Here is an 18,051-nt window from a genome sequence, read left to right on the forward strand (position 1 = left end):
TTTCTGCGATTCCACAGGGAGTTGAACAACACTGGTCTTAATATAATGCAATGAGGGCCACATGGTAGATCACCGTGGCACATACAGTGGGCAAGACATGCACGACCAGATATCTGAATACCAAACAAGCTAGCAATGGTGCATGAGAATCCGTGGAGCCAACATGATAGGAGCATAGTAGTGTATGTGGATGAGGGTTTTCATCCGTCTAACATCGACATATATGGAGAAGATGAAAGTAAACGATGGCACCACCTGAATTTATTTATTCATTTTATTACTCAGCAGCTTTCATCAGCAACACCTCAAGTGTCATGTTTACATAAAGCTTTGGTCCGGTTAGCACTCAATCAATTACAACTTTATAACAGCCTCCAATCCAAACATTTGTGTTCACAAGTGACACATAATTAAGACCACCTTTTGCTCAGTAGTTTTGAAACGGTTAAGTCTGTGTCTCCGAATCCATCCATAACTGCCTTTGCAGAGTGAAATTCTGCTCTTGCAGTAAAACTGGAAGACATTAATTTTATAAACAGTAAGCATCGGAATCATGGTTGAGATATAAGAAAGTTACATGGCAGACAAAGGCAGCTTACCTGCTTCGAACAACTATGCATGGCATATTAATGCGTTCAGCTGCAAGCACACCAGATTGGCTGCCCGCAACAAGAACGCAATTTTGCACGTCACACCCAACATATTCTGAACCAGCTCGGAGAGCTGCTATTACCTTATCAGAGCTGATAACAGTGACAAGGTCAAAATTAGATAATATTCTTTTAGGGAGGTATGGAAATTATGCACAATCAGTGTTAGCAACAACCTTTCGGATGCTGTGATGTCAACACTAAGTTTTAGGATCGATGCAACTTCTTCTGCAATCCTCTGCTTCTCTGCAGAAGCTGTGGGAACAGAATATTTGGAATTAACAACAAAATAATCATTGAACTCAAAGCAAAAACTATACAGAAGAGGCTGCAACTTTTTTAATCAGTAATACTCACCAGCCTTTTGGGCTTCCCTGACAAGTTGCTCATCCAAACCAGATGTGACTCCTTTACCAAGAACAAGTTGCCCATAGAAGCTTTCTTCAACCTCAACTTTTCCAACAATCTTTATTTTCGAGATTCTTTCAGGGCCTAATTTCATAGCTATAGATCTAGAGTCAAATAGAAAAGAAATGAGAACACAGTATTTTTTATACCATCTATCCTTAAGAACAATAGTAGTATGTTAAACTTGATAGAATATTGGCACATTAGTTTGAAACAAATTATAAGACCGGACAGTAGCTATTTTTAATATAAACCATACCTTGAAATCTTTTCCCCATTTCTCCCATATGTTGCCAATATGGCCAAAGGGATACCCTCACCAAGTACATCGTCAATGAACCTTCAAACGATTTCATTCACAGAATCAGACACAAGACAATTTAAAGTTCAGGACATAGTCATTCATATCTAATGGCAAGCAAAGAGTACAGAACAAAGACAAGATCTGTAGACTTGAATATATATAGGATAAAAAATAATTAGGTTATAATGATCATGGATAGATGCAATCATGCAGAATTCGTATCAGAACACATAAGAACTTTTATCAAGATGCTGCAAGTCTGCAACTTGCATCCCTTTGTTCATCAGATAACAAACGCCCCACATGGCCACACATGCACAATTAGTAAAATGGTCCTGTAATTCCTGTGAACTTTTTATGTATGGAAACAAAGAATTTTTATGTTTGGAGACTGCATATTACAGGTAATTTCAGATTATCATGAGAGCATTCTCTAAGTAATAGAAGAAACTCCTGGATATCTATGTAGAGAAATTTTTTTGACATACAGTGATAACAGGAGCTCGAAGACTTACTTTTCGACTCCAGGCCGTAGTGGTAAGCTATCAGAACCTGAGAACTCTTCCAAAGCTTTCAACTACAACAAGAATGATGCTAGAAGATGTCAATACAAAGACTAGTCGATTTGGAGGTCAAGTGTAAATTCATGCTCTTGATTAATCAAGATGCTTGAAATCATAGTCAAAATTAGAAACTAGTACCAAGTAATAGTGAATAAAAGCAAGGAGAAACTAGTGCATACAACAGGAATTAAGTAAAGTAATCCAGCTTTCAGGATACATCCAAATGCACCACGTGAAAATGTGAACCTTAGCTCAATTCAATTGGCACATATAAAAGTTAGGTGAAATCCAGAGTCTGGTGATGATGAAAAGGATAAAAAACAGTACCAGACTACCATGCAGGTAACAGCTCAAGCTAACTTGTGCCAAGGCCCAAGGCCAGATGTATTATATATAAGCCAACTTATGTTTGATGAAATATGAGCTTACCTTCTCACGAAGAACACTTTTTATAAATGTCCCTTTTTCACTAGTTGGCAAAGATGCAGGCCAGCCAATCTGTGTTGAGTTAGAGGAAGGGGTTAAGCTCCAAGAAGAAAATCTACCAGCAGAAGCAATTAGTAGTCTCCACAAAGCTATGTTTACAAGTAGTTTGTTACATAATAAAGCTGAATTGCAGTGTCATGTAATCAGATTTGCTAATTCTTCCTTAACCAAAGATGGTACTAGGGGAAGAAACAGAGCATACCCTGTCAAAGAATATTGCCAACATCCTTTCCTCATCACCACGAGCTTTCCTAGAAAAAAATGCAGCTTTAGGAAAATAAGCAACATAATGAGAAAAGGAAACACACCCATCCAGTCCAGTTGATACTATTAGAGGTTAAACAAAAGGGAACAAAACAGCAAGGGCCCATGTTTCCATCCATAATGCCATTTGTTAACTCGATGTTGGAGTGGCAGGACATGTGATGCTCAAGATTGACAAGGATAAAGAATTCAATATTCACCTCACCAAATCAGCATATATTGGCTCTGTCCAATTTGCACAATCTAGCCCGAGGCTTCGAAATGCTGGTGAAAAGAAAAGGTTAAAATGTATTAAAATCAACAGGCAAGAACCATTCATACTTGTGCAGGTAGACTTGTACTCTGCCAGAGGCTAGACCGCTCCATTGTTTATCTACTGAATTTACTATTTTACATTTCAACCTCAGCATAGTAGCCATATTGGAGTAAAATACAGTGCAATAGAACTTGGTAATAAGGGTGTGAAGAATAGAAGTATATTTTTTGTGTTTCGCACCTACATTGAAAGCTTGGCGATTGCCGAAACGGTAGACATCTGCAAGAACTCTGGAGGAACAGAAACACGAAATACTCAATCAGAAACATTGACTGTTCTGGATCAGCAATGCAGAGGAGTTTGAGAGAAAGAAAACATGTCACTCCACAAAAGCTCATAAAAGCTTAGTAGTATTTGTTCAACAACGAAAGCATGGTGCAGCTATTACAAATAATCAATGGAGAAAGCGTTCGCAAAGAAATAATCAGATACTACCACATCGCTTGACTGTGGCACTTGTCTGCACCAATTACCTCTGAGCAAACCCAATTCCATCGACTTTCAACATTTGTCTTCATACAGCAGTTCTAATTTGAAATTTTCTAATCCCCGTGGCCAGATGGCCATCGACTTTCAACATTTGTCTTCATACAGCAGTTCTAATTTGAAATTTTCTAATCCCCGTGGCCAGATGGCCTGTAGCTGAAACAGCTTTACCTTAGTAGCTTGAGGAGCTAACATAGCAAAGAAGCAGAAAAGGGCGCTCCATTTGGAACAAGATAAGAAATCGACGAACTAAACGCTACAAAGACAGGATTTTTAACAGGCCTCACCCTTCCACCTCCAGAAGCAAGCCAAGATCCGGCGGTGCAGAGTTCTCCGGCGACGAGGAGGAGCACCGGAGCGGCGGCGCCGGGAAACGGCGGCCAGGTCCCGCGGCGACGGCGGCGGCGCGGAGGGGAGCAGATGCAGAGGCGGCCGAGGAGGTGGGCACGGAAGCGGGAGACTTCGCGGTCTCCGGCGGGGACGCCCGGAGCGGGACGCACCGAGCGGCAGCTGCAGCTGTGGCGGCAGACATGATGGGCGAGGTGGAGTAGACGGTGGGCGAGTGGACCGGCGGCGGCGAGCTATCCCCCCGCCGATGGGAGAGGACAGGGACAGTGATGATGGGATTGGATGGTCCACCACCTGAGTGGGTCGGTGGGCCCACAGTGACATAGTGCTTAAGCTAATCAGTAATCACCGTTGATGTTCATGTTGATATTGATGGGTTCTGGCTTTCAGTTCTGAATGAAAACTTATTTTACGTCCTGCACCGTATCTGGACCAATTTCTTTGGTCGGGTGCATCCTCCTTCCTCCTCTCATTTCCCTTGAGGGAGAATATTTTCCAGCTTTTTCATCAGATATGTAATAGGAGACTATTATGGAATATATTTCAATTGGCTCCTCACTCTGACCTAAAAAAATACATAAGAATTTAATTATTATCAAATTTAAACAACTATATAAAAAATAATATTATTTATGATGCTGAGAAAATATCATTATATTAAGTATGAAATATATTTTTATATTTAATTTATTTAGAGAGATAAAATATTAATGTTATTACTCCCAACAAATCTAATCAAAAAGAGATGCTCATTTTTTTTAATGGAGGCAGTATATACAGAATAAAGAAATTTAAGACCATGAAACAGCAGCAACTTAAAGTCAGTTCATTTAAACTATTACATCTAGTTTGATTTATCTAGATCAAATGCGGGTAAATTGGACAATTAGAATGGAGGTTACACTCCGAAAATTGACCAGTATTTTTTCTTTTTTTTACCTTTGGCTTGTCCCAAATTAAAATAAAAATAAAGAAATTTGTGAAGACACAACTCCAAGCTTGGTAAGGGTAAGGTATTCATATTCATGTATATCTCATTTTATTATAGTCTAATAATTCCTAAATTGTGTCTACTGTCGTACCTATGTTATTGATTAGCTTTGTATAGGTGGTTTTATTGGTTCCTAGTAAACTTTTCCTAGAGTTTTATCATAGTTTAGCATTGTTGATTTTCATACCATCCCTATTTTCCTCAAGTTTTCTTATGTTACCATCGTTGCCTACGTGGTTCTCACATTTGAATGAGTTGTTATACGATTATTCATACATGGAACATCTCTATCATCAATTCACCATCTCATGCTGGATGGGATGAGTAGACAACCAAATACTGATGCCAAAAAAATTAAACAAATATATTTTTTTTCTAAAGAAAGACCATTGGGGAAGGAAGACACATAAGCATTGCCCTTCGCAAAAAATTAAACATTGCATATGCAAAACTATAAGTATGTGAGATGTAGCTATGCATTTAAAACTACGAGAGAAACGGCCTTTTAGAAAACCATCTGTCCTTAACTGGTTGTCACTAGTATGGATATAGACTGGTTCAATGGCCATACACACTAGACCAAGGGTCTAGACGGAGAAATGGTTGTGATGCTACTAATCACAACTGGTTCATGCACAAACCCATTGTGATACCTTGGATGACATCACAACCAGTTTGTAACACAAATATGTTGTGAAGGTCCACATAACACAACTGCTATGTATTCAAAATCTTTTTGTAACCTATGTGCACGATCAGAACCAATTGATGGTTCCAACCATTTGTGTGGAAAGTATATTTAATATTGGAGGACAATTTAAGACCTCATTTTCTAAATGCATTGGAACTAAATGGTTGTATTGTTGATTTTGTAATAACTTATTTTACAGCTTCGGACTTTAGGATTAATCACTTGTTCCACTTCAAAGATAGTCCCAAGCTTCACTTCTATGTAGAAAATCTAGTGTTTCTATGTTGAGTAGCATTTGTCCTGGTTGATTGAAAGTTGAACTTATCAAATTGAGACGTAGAGAATACTCGGTACTATCACTATTTAATATGGCTAATTCTTGAATATGTTAATTCCAACCTAATAAAATAGCCGACCAAATGAGTAAACATGAATTAAGATTTACTCGATCTTTGGATAATTAGTGACAGTCAATTGCAACACGAGAAGGTATCTTTGACATTAATGTCTCTTTAAACATGCTTGCGAGGGGAATAAAGTGGTATAAAAACACATTTTACTATCTGGTATGGAGAAGCAACTTATAGCATGCTAACGTTTGAGAAAAAAATGTGTGGAAATTTGTAAACTAACTATAAAGGCACTTGCAATGTGTACATTGTGCAATACCTCTCATAGTTTGGTTAAAAGTGCTTCAAGAGCAATAACAAGATGTAACATCAGTTAGTGAGTGGATTGCACAAATGAATGACTTAGATGTGGTATAGTAATATGTCATATGGTTGTTTTATTACACATAAAAATATTTGTGCCCATTGTTTTTTTATAATGTTGATGCCTTTTCTTATGTTGGATTAGATAAGCCATAGCTTTGCATCAACAAATTTTAACTCAAAGCCTTGGAACAACAAGGGTACTCCTCATTTTATTGTAGCTAGATCATAGCAAAAGGGAGCATGCCATCATACATGGTCTAATTTTTCCACATGTGCATAATCTAGGGTAGACAATGTCCTTGCCATCATACATGGTCTAATTTTTCCACATTTGCATAATCTAGGGTAGACAATGTCCTTGTTCTGGTGAATTAAAGTTGAGCATACTACTTCATGCACTATTTTATATGGATAATGTGTGCTAGGATCTTAAATTGGCGATGTACAATATGCATAATATATCGCCACACTTGGTCAAGTGTGTAGTGTTTGGACTTAATTATTAGGTTCTGTAATGTAACACATGTTCATTATATATACTAATGAAGTATGTCTACATGGTTTTCCTGCAAACTGGCTATGAGCCTATGGGTCTCCACCACCCTTCTCCAGTTCAACAAATTGCACTAAGTTTATCACTTGAATTAGTCATTTTGGACGGCCACTAGTACAACTTGTGGAGCTACAGTGGCTACAAAGCTGCATTGGAAAGGTTTTTGTTCCTAGTTCATAACACCAACCAGTTGCGGAAGCTCATAGTTTCACATCTAATTCTTAGCAAGAATAAGAAGTAATAATAATTACTTTAACCCCAATTAAAAACCAAACATGATGTTCCTTGGTATCACATCATCATGGTTACTATGCGAATAGAATCCAGTTCCAAAGGGGGTTATAAGCCAGTTGATGTAATGACCATTTCTCCAGTAGTAGCACTAGTATTTGACAAGATTTAATGCATAGAACGGAGGGGCAGGAAAAAGGTAGACACAACGCATGAACAAACCTTATAGATATTTAGAATAGTCACGGTATTAATTGATGCTATTGTAGCATACCTAGTTCCTAAAATTGTAACCAGCCAATCATAACATTATATAAGTACATTTATAGAATTATTTGGGTCACCTATATGCTACACTTAAGCATTAATGTAATAATAGGTATATTCATTTGGCAATTAAATTCTTGATTCAATAAATAATATGTAATTTTAGATCTTACTCATGAGAATTATATTATATAAGGAGATTTTTATCTTCCAATAAAGTACACATACAAGCCAGACCATTTCATTGCATCTTGATACCCTGAAGGTTATTTTAGTGTAAAGATCATAGGAAAGATAGAATTAGTACCGAGGTATATATCAGTAAGAATTCCACATTGTTCCATCCTACCATTATCTTGTGTTTTGTGTCCTGAAGAAATTGAATCACTATATCTAATTTTACATGCTAGTAGCATTTTGGCACTAGAAACACAAGAGTTGTTATAGAACAATGTTGCCTCCCCAAACATTCGTATAATAGCCTGACCATCAACATATCCAGGATACCAGTAGATATGGGTGCTTTTGCCAAGAACATATAACACAAAAATCCTAGGTGGTGTTCTCTGAAACCAGACAATTGATGTGCCATTCTGAACACGGAATGGCAAACTTGGTAATAGCTAAGTTCCCAATGCCTCTCGTGCCTATACTATTGCCACAAGGTATGTGCAGATTAGGTACATTGCCTCAGTTGTAATGCTGCTATTGTGTATCAAGGCTCAAGGGTTGTCTCTTGTATTGTAGCACACACACGCATACACATTGTAGATGTGCTATGATTTGGGAAACAAAGATGGAGTTCAAGAATGATGGCCACCATTGGTTGGATGAACTCCTAAATTTACTACTGTTGTTGCAAAGCCAACGGTGGAAGACAAACTATATATGTGGCATATATAGACTTGAAAGTAAGGAGTAGCTATTTATAGACCAGGGCTAATAAAAAAGTTTTTCTAGCATGTTGGTGTAGGTGTAATGGTATAGATCTTGATGTTTAGGAGTGAGATGGAAGGTGTTTCATCATAATGCATGGGAATTATTGTCATGTACGATGGTTGCATGATCGAAGGCTACGAGCGAGGGGACAAATTAAAAAAGATAAAGAAATCTTCCTCTTACCAAGGTAAGTCTATTTAATTATCCTTAACCAAACATTTTGTCCATCCTCTAATTATTAGTATCTATGATTCTATATATGTACTATGTAGATTATATACTATTAGTAGATTCATTATGAACAATCACCACCAGAGAACACTTTCCCTCAATTTCACAACTGATTTGTGCCACCAACTGGTTATAGAGGTTGTTTCTCAAAAATTATACGGCATTATTCACAATTAATGGATTTAAAATTAGAGATAAAAAATCACATAATTAAAAAAACAATGAAGATCAACATTCTTCCTTCATAATAAGGTCATTATACGATGTGAGGGTGAACAGATACTGTATCTGAAGTTTCAAAACTATAAAACAAATACAAATTTGCTAAAAAGAAAGGTAATGCTAGTGGATAAATCCAAAAGGGCATGTTTATAACGTGGAGGCTAAACAAAAAAATGCACTACTAATGGACCTTTCTTATTCGGACTAAAAGGGTTTACAATATATACACCAATTTGTATTGAACCATGTATGTGCACATGTACGTTTTCACATCAAACATATGGAACAAACCAATCTTTTTACCATTTTAACCATACTGATTTTTGACTGTTTGACACCTAGACTCTACAGGAACAAGACATTAACATACACACAATTCTTACACCACCATCAATAAAGCAAAAAAAAAAGATTTGGCAAGAAACAAATAAAGCCCCGTCTTCTGATATAAAATTATCATGCACTTCCTAGCATCCACAACCTTCACTGCTACTGCTTTCAGCGCCCACCTAGCTACGGAGTCAAAGAATTCTGTTGTCATAATCCAGTGACGCTGATGCTGGATACATGCCAATTCGATTAAGCAAGTAACTAAATCCATTAATTCGACCTTCCAATGGAGAAAGGTTTTAACGACATAATCCAGGAAGCAGAGCAGCTATATATATGTCCATACTCAACGTTCATAAAACATCAGAAATTAACTGTAAAACCACTAGTATATTGTACAACTGACGGTCAGTAATTATGTAAGGTCAGGTAATACTGTATATACTAATGCCAGAACCATGCAAGCTATTGATTCATATTTACATGTAGGCGTTGCATCCATAGTCAGATCTCCATGATCCTCCCAAGCTCGTCCCAGGTGCTGCCACTGTCCTGTAAGCATGTCACATCGCTCCACCCGAGATTCGATGTCGATGGTGGCAATGGAGGTCCCACTCCCATGAATCCTGATGACACCGTCATCTCGGTTGATGACGGCGATGAACCATGGAAACCGCGTAGCAGGAAGGGCTGGTGGTGCTCAGTTGCAGCATAAGCCGCCTCGGATGAGTGGAAGTAATGGTGCTGCTGCTGCTGGTGGTAGCGGTAGTAGTCATAGTAGTACTGCAACTGTTGCTGCTGGTGGTGGTTTCGCTTGCTGCCTTGTTCCTGCTTCTGCTGCTGCTGGCACCTCCGGTTGTACGATGTGCTCCTCTTGAAGATCCGGCATATAGTCCATATTTCCTGTGATCATTAAACAACAAAGAATTAGTTACTTTGTTTCAGTTTACCTATCACGAAAAATCTCAGCAGTTTAGCACTGACAGCATCATGGAGCTCAACCAACTCCGTGGAGGGGAGTCGGAACTCGTGCATCATCCAGTCAGTCTTGGTTCCCCTGCCGGCACTGCCGCGGTAGTAGACGAGAGACTTCTTGAGCCCGACGCATTCACCAGCACCATCGTGTATTGGCTTGTCGATGCCGGTGGCCTTCCAGAAGCCAGAGCCAGTGACGCGGTTGGGCCGGATGCTGTTCCGGTACTTCCGGCCACGCAGGCAGAAGAAGTAGCAGTCCTTGTCTCCTGTGCCCTGCACCATATCCCGAGCTTCATCTGCACGCATAAATGCCTCACACAGTTAGTTCACAAATATATGCACATAGATCATACATGGACATGACATGAACTGAAACATACTTGGAAGATCCCAGGGGTCATGCTTGTAGATATCAATCTCCCTGATGATGTCAATACTGAAGCTCTTCTTCTCCACTTTCCTCTTCAGGTAGAATCCCACGAGCTCCTGATCGGTTGGATGGAACCGGAAGCCCGGGAACACCAAATCATCCTCTTCGTTTCTGTCGTCTGCTCTGCCACCATTCTCCTTCTTGGTGATCCTTTGAGATGGCTTTTTCTCCTCCTCCATGTTTATTTACTGGAGAGGTTCTTTCCTGCTTGCTATGAGCTTGAAGTTTCTAGGGTTCGATTGCTGCTTACATGGTGAATTGGCGATAGGGCCTAATGGAAGCTGATGTACGGACTTGGTTAATCGCTGTATTAATATATTTGGATGGCCAAATGGAAGCTGCTTACATGGTCCTTTCAGTACATGAGTGGTCATCAGACGTTAATTTTGGCCTTATTAATATTAAGATGAAGCTGTCAGAAACTTTTGTCCAAGTCAAGTCAGAGAATTTTGGCCTTATAAGTTGAACTTTCTCATTTTATTTTCTGCACAGACGAGGAGAACTAGACTATTATTTAACCTAATTTATCTACTTTTTTGTCAAACTTTAACGAATGATCAATATTTGACTTGGAACCCATCTTAGTGATGCTCTTCTTTGGTTGAGTAGTCGTTCTGATCTTTTTGAGCTAGGAATCTAGCTATTTCAGATGATGGTCAGATTTTTCTTGTATGGTTGAGCATATCAACACACTATGTTGTGTCAAGTCAAGGCACACGTCATTCCCTTTGACTTGGTAGGAGTGTGATTGATTTGTTTAAGATAGTTGTTTTTGCAGCGGTGAATTTTCTACTCTCCTTTTTTTCTACAGGAGTGTGTGGTAAATCTTATAATAACATGTCTTTGTTTCAGCCTGGACTTTATTTACCGATGCCAACCATAATTTACTAGATTATTTTCTTGGAGCTCAGGATAGGGACTGCCATTTAAATTTCACTAAAGGAGGAAAAAAGATTGTTCAGCTACAAGTTCTACAAGGAAAAAAGATTCCTTGAACTGGATCCTTTTGCTTGTTCGCAAATCAAATTTTGGACATGAATGGTAACTATCAGATATTTTCAAAGATTTGTAATTTTTTTGGTTGACTGATCTAGTTTCTCTCTGAATTGGGCCGGCTGTTGTATAATTTTAAACCATGGTTGTTACTACAGACAGGAAACTTGTTTTAGGAAGAGAAGCTGGGTGTAAAAGCTACACCATAGACAATAATTTAATTTTCCTATTGAGTAAGGCTTAATCACTAATTTTTTTTTTGACAGATAAATATTCTGAGACCTTTATGTCTGCGGAAAGTTATGTGCTGATTTGTCTCAAGTGTAATGACAGAACTTGGAGAAGCTTCTGATTAGGTAAGAAATTCAGTCCCTCCTTTACTAGTACGGTTCAGGATGAAGAATCTCAGTCCATTCATACGACACAAATTGTGGCCCGTAAGATTTAGTCACTGCGAGGAAAGTGGCACACCTTCATTCACTACACATATCCATGACGACAACACATCTATGGACCTTAACAAGCAGGCATGGCAATGAAAAATAATTGAACATTTCCTGGTTTGGGACAGTGTGATGGTCGAGTCAATATCTGTGGATTTGTAACAAGACGACAACCACGTCTCAAAATATGCACCCCAAGTCATGTATGGAAATTTGGCGGACTGAAAATTCTGACTCACTATTTCGTTTGATAATGGTGAAAACATTTAGGGTCCACAAACTGACCTTTCTCTTGACTGAACTAATTGCTGCTTTTGTGCGTATATATAGCACTGCACTTCCATGTATCCAATCAGACAAGATGATCTGTTGTACGGTGAACCACTCCTGTTGTTAATATAGCCCTGTTTGGCAGAGATATTTGTGTGTGTGTGTGTTTGTGTGTGTGTGTGTTTTTGCAGCTGGTTATTATTTGTAGCTCTAAAAAAATCTTGAATCAGGGGCTAGATTAATTAGGAGCATATAGATGGATTATTCTGTTTATAGTTTGGACTGAATATGAATATATATGTCAACCACTTTAATTAAGTCAGCAGCAAAATTCATGAATTTGCAAGAAAAAATGGTTGTTGTTTCAGTTGTAAACATGTGGTCGTAATATCTAAGGGTATCTCTCTTGGTTTAAAAAAACTTGAGAAAAATAAGCATTACCCACAATTTCTTTCACAAACTGATTGTGAAGCTCAAGCTTCAGAACCGGTTCTTGTAAAGAACAGCAGGTATTTCCTTTTCAGTAGTGTTTGATTAACAGAGACGGGTCGTCAAAACTGAGGCACCCTTGAAAAAATTGCAGCGATTTTCAGAGGCAGACATCCCATTTTTAGAGACAACACCGCTTCTTGATACAATATGCTTGGCCTGTTCGCTTGATAGAAAAGTCATGGTTGAAACTATTGTTCGCGGATTTATTGAGAAAGAAAAATACTACTGAATGACTACACTACACCACAACCTTTAAACAACGATGGACAATCCGTTGCTAAAAGGGGTGTACACCAATGGACAGTCCGTGGCTAAAGGCTATAGCGACAGACCGCTGCCGTTGTTGAAGCCGTCGTTATATGTATCAGCGACAAACATCATATTTAGCAACGGACAATTCGGACGGTCCAACTTTTAGCAACAGAAAGCCTGTTAGAGGTTTTAGCAACTGACAATACATCGCAATAAGAACTTCTACTAACGGACAGTCCATCGAGCTCAATCAAATAGGTAAAAAAAAATAAAAGCTAATCTAAAGAAGCTGATGATCAAATATTAGCAGATTCGGCAGATAAGCTCAAGCGAACAGGCTCAAACCACTGGACTGCTGAGACAATATTATTTGTCTTATGGGAAGTATCGTTCAGCCTAGAGTTGAAGAATCTTGCTGTTCATACTAAGCAAGCGATTAACAATTGCAATATGACTTAGATATGATTTATCAAGTCGACTGAGAGTGATCATATTGTAGTTTTCTTCCTTAATTCAGTGGAGCGATTTCCTTGCCAACACTAACACCTCTTTACTATTCTAGTGCGTCCACAAAATAGCACATGAATAGATTGGTGTCACTCAAGACTCAAAACCACGACCTACCACTAACACTAACACCTCGCTACCACTATACCATACACGCACTCGTGTGAGGGTATAAATATCTTGTAATCTTATATTCAATATTTTGACATTAAATGAACTGAAATGAAAAAAAAACATAAATATATATAGAGTTTTAAACCTTATCAAGTATTACAAATATTGAATCTCAAAATATGTAAATTTAATATAAATTTGACACGCTAAAAAACTTTCAATCAAAACTTATCAACAGTATATGTTGACCTTGGATTGATGATGCTTGACGCTGCTCGGCTTGATGCCAACAGCCATCGCGGGGTTCTGCTACTTAAGTATAGGTGCTCCATGGTAGGGTGACATTTGGCTTTTGCCACGACTTGTCGCAGGTGTAGCAGACGCCTGGTTGCCGTGGTCCTCGATTAATGCACTAACTAAGCTTGCAAATATTTGTGGAGATATATGCATCCAAAATATGATATAATATTCCTCATATATGTCATGAAAGCTTGTGTATATTTGTTCCCGATTTTATTATTTATTTACATTGTGTACTTATTTATTTATTTATTTATTTTGATGCCATGTTATCATGAACCTAAAACTGGAATACGGTTCTTCTAAACTAAGAACATTTTTCTGTTGAAAAGGGAACAATGCTTTTGTGAACCAGGAACATCGTCTCTGTTCTATCTTCACGAAAGAAATGTTTATTAATAAAAAATTATCTAAATATGTCCATGTAAAATCGTATTTTGAAGGATTTATTGTAAGAAACATAATGATGCAATTGGAATTTAATTTAGATACTCGATTTAAGAACTTTTTTTTATTAGTTTACAAACCATTTATTATGTGATGTTAGCAATTATGTTTTTTTTCCGTTGGTGCCCATGGACCACCATACCTTTTATGCTCGCGTGCGCTTCTGCTGTGGCGCGAAAATTTCAGGCGCGCTGCTACCCTGCCACCGCTAAAATTTAGGCCTTGTTTACTTCCTCTTAAAACGCAAAAACTTTTCAAAATTCTTCGTCACATCGAATCTTGCGGCACATGCATGGAGCATTAAATATAGATAAAAAATAACTAATTACACAGTTTGTCTTTTATTTGCGAGACGAATATTTTGAGGCTAGTTAGTCCATAATTAAATAATAATTATTAAATAAAAACGAAAGTGCCACAGTGTTCCGAAATATTAGGTGAAACGAACGAATGGAGGAGGATTCATAAGGAGGTGCAGTGCATGGGCCAGTTTGTTGATTGAGGTCTATCCACCTATATCTTTGACAAAATTAACTATGGTATGTCATCCAAAGACAACATAAAAGTTCAAGGATCTGTTTGACATAGCTTCATGAGCAACCTCATGAACTATTATGAGCAGTGTTTTTTTCAATCACTCTTCTTCAAAGTAGCTTCATAGGTAAAGCTCATTTTTTATGCTCTGACAAAGGAACATAGAGAGGCGAGGCTTAAAAAAAGTAGCTTTTTATAGCTTTCCCCCTCAGTTCCTTCTCTGAGCCATGTGTGCAGTTGTTGGAGCAGTTTTGACAAATATTATCTTTTTAAAACAACTCAGCTTTATCGAAAAGTTGTGTGTGAAGCTGTTTTTTTTTTATAAAAAAACACTTTCAATGAGATAGTGCAGAAGAGTTTCACCTCCATAAACAAAAATATCTCTGTTCCTATAAAAGTCTTATCATCTTTTTCTCTCTTCATTAATATATTGCTACATCAGCATATTTAATGTCCATAAAACTTTAATAAAACTTCATTGAGATTGGCCTGATATGAGCTCAGTGGCGCCATCAATGAGGGGCACGGTTGGGTTGGTTGTCTAGATGAGAGTAGCACCGCGGATGGCAAGGGCCAAAAGTCATGACTCCGTGGCTGCTAGGTCGAGCAAGGCAATCGGTCAAGGTTTGGGATTCAAATGGCGAAAAGTTTGAAACACTACCGAGAGATGGATGGATCTCAGAAATTCCAAAAATTTCATACCATGATTCATTTGTATCAACCAGTTAAAATGTTCAAGTTTAGCTTATATATTTGGCTTAATGTTCATGAAAATCAAAATATTTTTTTTATATAGTCTGATTAACAACCAATAGGTTCCATAAAAAAAATTAACAACCAATAGTACTGACTCTCTGAACATAGCATAGTCAGGTGACTAGACATAGCATACAACCCAAGCTGCCCCTCTTGCTACGTACTGTTGCTATAGGATGCTGCTACTCATATGGCATTACGTTTTTTTTTTTTGAGAAATCATGGCATTACGTTTTCAGTTGGCGTGACTGCAAGTAGTGCTCAGTGCTCACCACAAGCATGATAGCCTCCGATCAAGCCTTGCAATCAGAACCTTGGATTCATCTGCAAGCCGCACTCCTCAACAGCAGTGCTCACTACAAAAGCATGTCTGAACTGCTCAGTCAGGCGTGGGTGCAAGCAGTGCTCACTACAAGCATGATAGCCTCCGATCAAGCCTTGCAATCATAACCTTGGCTTCATCTGCAAGCCGCACTACTCAACAGCAGTGCTCACTACAAAAGCATGTCTGAACTGCTCAGTCAGTGAACTCAAAAGATAGCAACTATAGCATTTATTTCTCGATGCCACTCATTTCCATTGCCTTGCATTGATTTTTGGACTTGCTATTGTAGCTTACAGTTCATTTCTTGCTTGAAACGTTGCACGCTGATATATTGAGTATCAAGAAGAGAGACTAGTGCGTGCCTGACCAATATGATTATGTTGAATATTTATAGGCATGTGATTTCATCAGGACGTGTTAAGTAGTAGGTAAGGAGTAAAGAAGGTGTAGCTTCTCTATATGGTGCATGGACTCGTGCATCTACTCATCGTTATGAAGGGAGTAAATTTGTTGAAAATTTCCTTTGTAAACAAGTTAGGATATATGTAGTATTATTTCAATTTATAATCAGGTAAACTAACACTAGTACAAAACAGATTCTTGGACAAAGTGATTTTAATTTCAAAGATGGATGACTTTGGCAACCACGTCTATGAATCATCAAGAAAGCCAGTTGCTGAAAGCCATCTTAATTTGCAAATAAATTTTGAAAATCGATAATTTTTATAGACGTACATGACGATCTTAAAAGGCTGACATCTACTAAACATAAATTGGAGAAAACCACTACAGACAACCACAAGTCCATGTGCAAGCGAATTGTCCCTTCACATCATTCATCGAAAGTTGATGACCGAAGCATCCATAGAACGAAAGCTCAGGTTGGCCCTTCTGCTTCACCTCCTCCGATCCACAGAAATGCAAACACCGCACCCATGTGAGCGCATCCGTCGCTTCTCTTTCCCATCCCTATTCCGCACCGATTCCTCTGCTCCTCTTCAATGTTGAAGAGCAGGGGACTAAAGGATCGGATGAAGAGCAGGGAATTAAAAGGAGGGATTGTTTTGTAAAATTAAAAAAAAAATTCTAGCAGCGCGGAGACAGCATGTGAATAGTTAGATTTATTTTTCTCTCTCTCTTTTTTGATTGCACATATTTTTCCCTTGCAAAAAAAAGTGTGAACATGTACAGATTCCCAGCCTCCAACGTGCTAATACGGTGATACCTGTGCTCCAGCGCCCCTACGGCCACCATTGCCTAACGGTGGCCAAGAACTAAAATATGTTTATGGCACAAGTTGACGTTGATGCAGCACTACCTACCGTCTCGACTCATGATCGCGAGGACACGCTGCCTCATTGTAGTATGCTGTAGATGGCAAAGAGGTGAACTCACATCACTGTCATGTAAGCTCTGTTTTCTCGGTGCCACTCATTCACATCATGAGACAAACGTCAAGGGATGGAGCTGCGACGAAGTCATCGGAATTAGCAGGACTATACCTAGATAGAGGGACCTTATTGGTTCGCTGGTTTTGATTTGCCAAGAGTGTAAACTGGGAGAGGGGGATGAGGACATGCACTCTGTTTTATGCTCCTGCTCAAACAAGGCAACATTGAACAGCACATTGGGTCGTTGAGGGGAGAAGCACAAGTGGGCTAGATTAGCGGGATATGGTATCTGGCTAGCCCAACTGGGAGGAATTCACCCATATGACTTGTAGAACTTCCTCATTTTCTTAACCTACCGGGGTGTGTGATGACATGCATGGCGCCAATGTTATTAATATGACCGCACGATCGCCATGCAAGCTCTCTTTTCTCGGTGGCACCCATTCGCATGACGAGGACGACAAAGGTTGTGGCAAGCGACAATAACAATGCCATCTGTGGCAGGCTTCTAATAACATGGAAAGCCAAGTGGAAAAGGTCGCCCTCTGTTTTATCTTCCTCATCACTCATCAGGCTCCGGATGGTAATGAGGTGAGGTGACTGAGCCTCTCAGGACATGAGCTTGAAGTTATATATTGTCGCTATATATATATATATTACACGCTTGTGCAGAATTGTAGATTATTCATTTGGCCACCTACCCACTACATTTCCTATTGGACTGCTTGTCGCCCACGACCCAATCCCTTAATATATGGGTGTGATTGTCTTCAGCTTTTTAATTGTTTGCTGGACATGCGTTCGACCAACATTGATGTTCTAAGTG

General features: G+C 38.8%; 2 protein-coding genes and 1 long non-coding RNA gene across 7 annotated transcripts; 1 reads left to right on the forward strand and 2 right to left on the reverse strand.

Moving 5' to 3' along the window:
- LOC8065220 (CBBY-like protein) lies at window positions 234–4,175 on the reverse strand. 2 transcript variants are annotated; one of them, XM_002443582.2, is made up of 11 exons: window positions 3,765–4,175; window positions 3,172–3,221; window positions 2,876–2,939; window positions 2,614–2,662; window positions 2,355–2,423; window positions 1,878–1,939; window positions 1,318–1,398; window positions 1,008–1,162; window positions 827–905; window positions 600–743; window positions 234–513 (listed from the first exon to the last, which is right to left on the reverse strand). In XM_002443582.2, exons 1-11 carry the CDS (start codon window positions 4,007–4,009, stop codon window positions 411–413), a joined length of 1,101 nt encoding a protein of 366 aa, XP_002443627.1. In that variant the 5' UTR covers window positions 4,010–4,175; the 3' UTR covers window positions 234–410. The 2 variants fall into 2 exon arrangements, with proteins under 2 accessions (XP_002443627.1, XP_021321954.1); XM_021466279.1 differs by having other exon boundaries at window positions 3,176–3,221; window positions 3,765–3,844.
- LOC110429805 lies at window positions 8,267–12,257 on the forward strand. 4 transcript variants are annotated; one of them, XR_002446968.1, is made up of 4 exons: window positions 8,267–8,400; window positions 11,313–11,442; window positions 11,661–11,750; window positions 11,837–12,257. It is a non-coding gene; the product is annotated as an uncharacterized LOC110429805 (long non-coding RNA). The 4 variants fall into 4 exon arrangements; XR_002446965.1 differs by having other exon boundaries at window positions 8,278–8,400; window positions 11,966–12,257; XR_002446966.1 differs by lacking the exon at window positions 8,267–8,400 and adding an exon at window positions 10,458–10,545 and having other exon boundaries at window positions 11,966–12,257.
- Window positions 9,246–10,753, reverse strand: LOC8065221 (transcription factor JUNGBRUNNEN 1). The gene is made up of 3 exons (XM_002443583.2): window positions 10,352–10,753; window positions 9,981–10,267; window positions 9,246–9,899 (listed from the first exon to the last, which is right to left on the reverse strand). The coding sequence occupies exons 1-3, from the start codon at window positions 10,578–10,580 to the stop codon at window positions 9,501–9,503; spliced, it is 915 nt and encodes a 304-aa protein (XP_002443628.1). The 5' UTR covers window positions 10,581–10,753; the 3' UTR covers window positions 9,246–9,500.

This window comes from Sorghum bicolor, chromosome 8 (genome assembly GCF_000003195.3).
Source record: "Sorghum bicolor cultivar BTx623 chromosome 8, Sorghum_bicolor_NCBIv3, whole genome shotgun sequence".
NCBI lineage: Eukaryota > Viridiplantae > Streptophyta > Magnoliopsida > Poales > Poaceae > Sorghum > Sorghum bicolor.

Bases quoted from the DNA above. Each gene is read 5' to 3' on its own strand.
- LOC8065220 (XM_002443582.2), bottom strand. From the start codon at position 4,009: ATGTCTGCCGCCACAGCTGCAGCTGCCGCTCGGTGCGTCCCGCTCCGG. The intron at 2,424-2,613 runs GTATGCTCTGTT...AACTCAACACAG, and splicing joins TGGCAATATTCTTTGACAGG to ATTGGCTGGCCTGCATCTTT. The intron at 1,399-1,877 runs GTAAGTCTTCGA...AATCGTTTGAAG, and splicing joins CTACGGCCTGGAGTCGAAAA to GTTCATTGACGATGTACTTG.
- LOC8065221 (XM_002443583.2), bottom strand. From the start codon at position 10,580: ATGGAGGAGGAGAAAAAGCCATCTCAAAGGATCACCAAGAAGGAGAAT. The intron at 10,268-10,351 runs GTATGTTTCAGT...TTATGCGTGCAG, and splicing joins TGACCCCTGGGATCTTCCAA to ATGAAGCTCGGGATATGGTG. The intron at 9,900-9,980 runs GTCAGTGCTAAA...TAATGATCACAG, and splicing joins TGGTTGAGCTCCATGATGCT to GAAATATGGACTATATGCCG.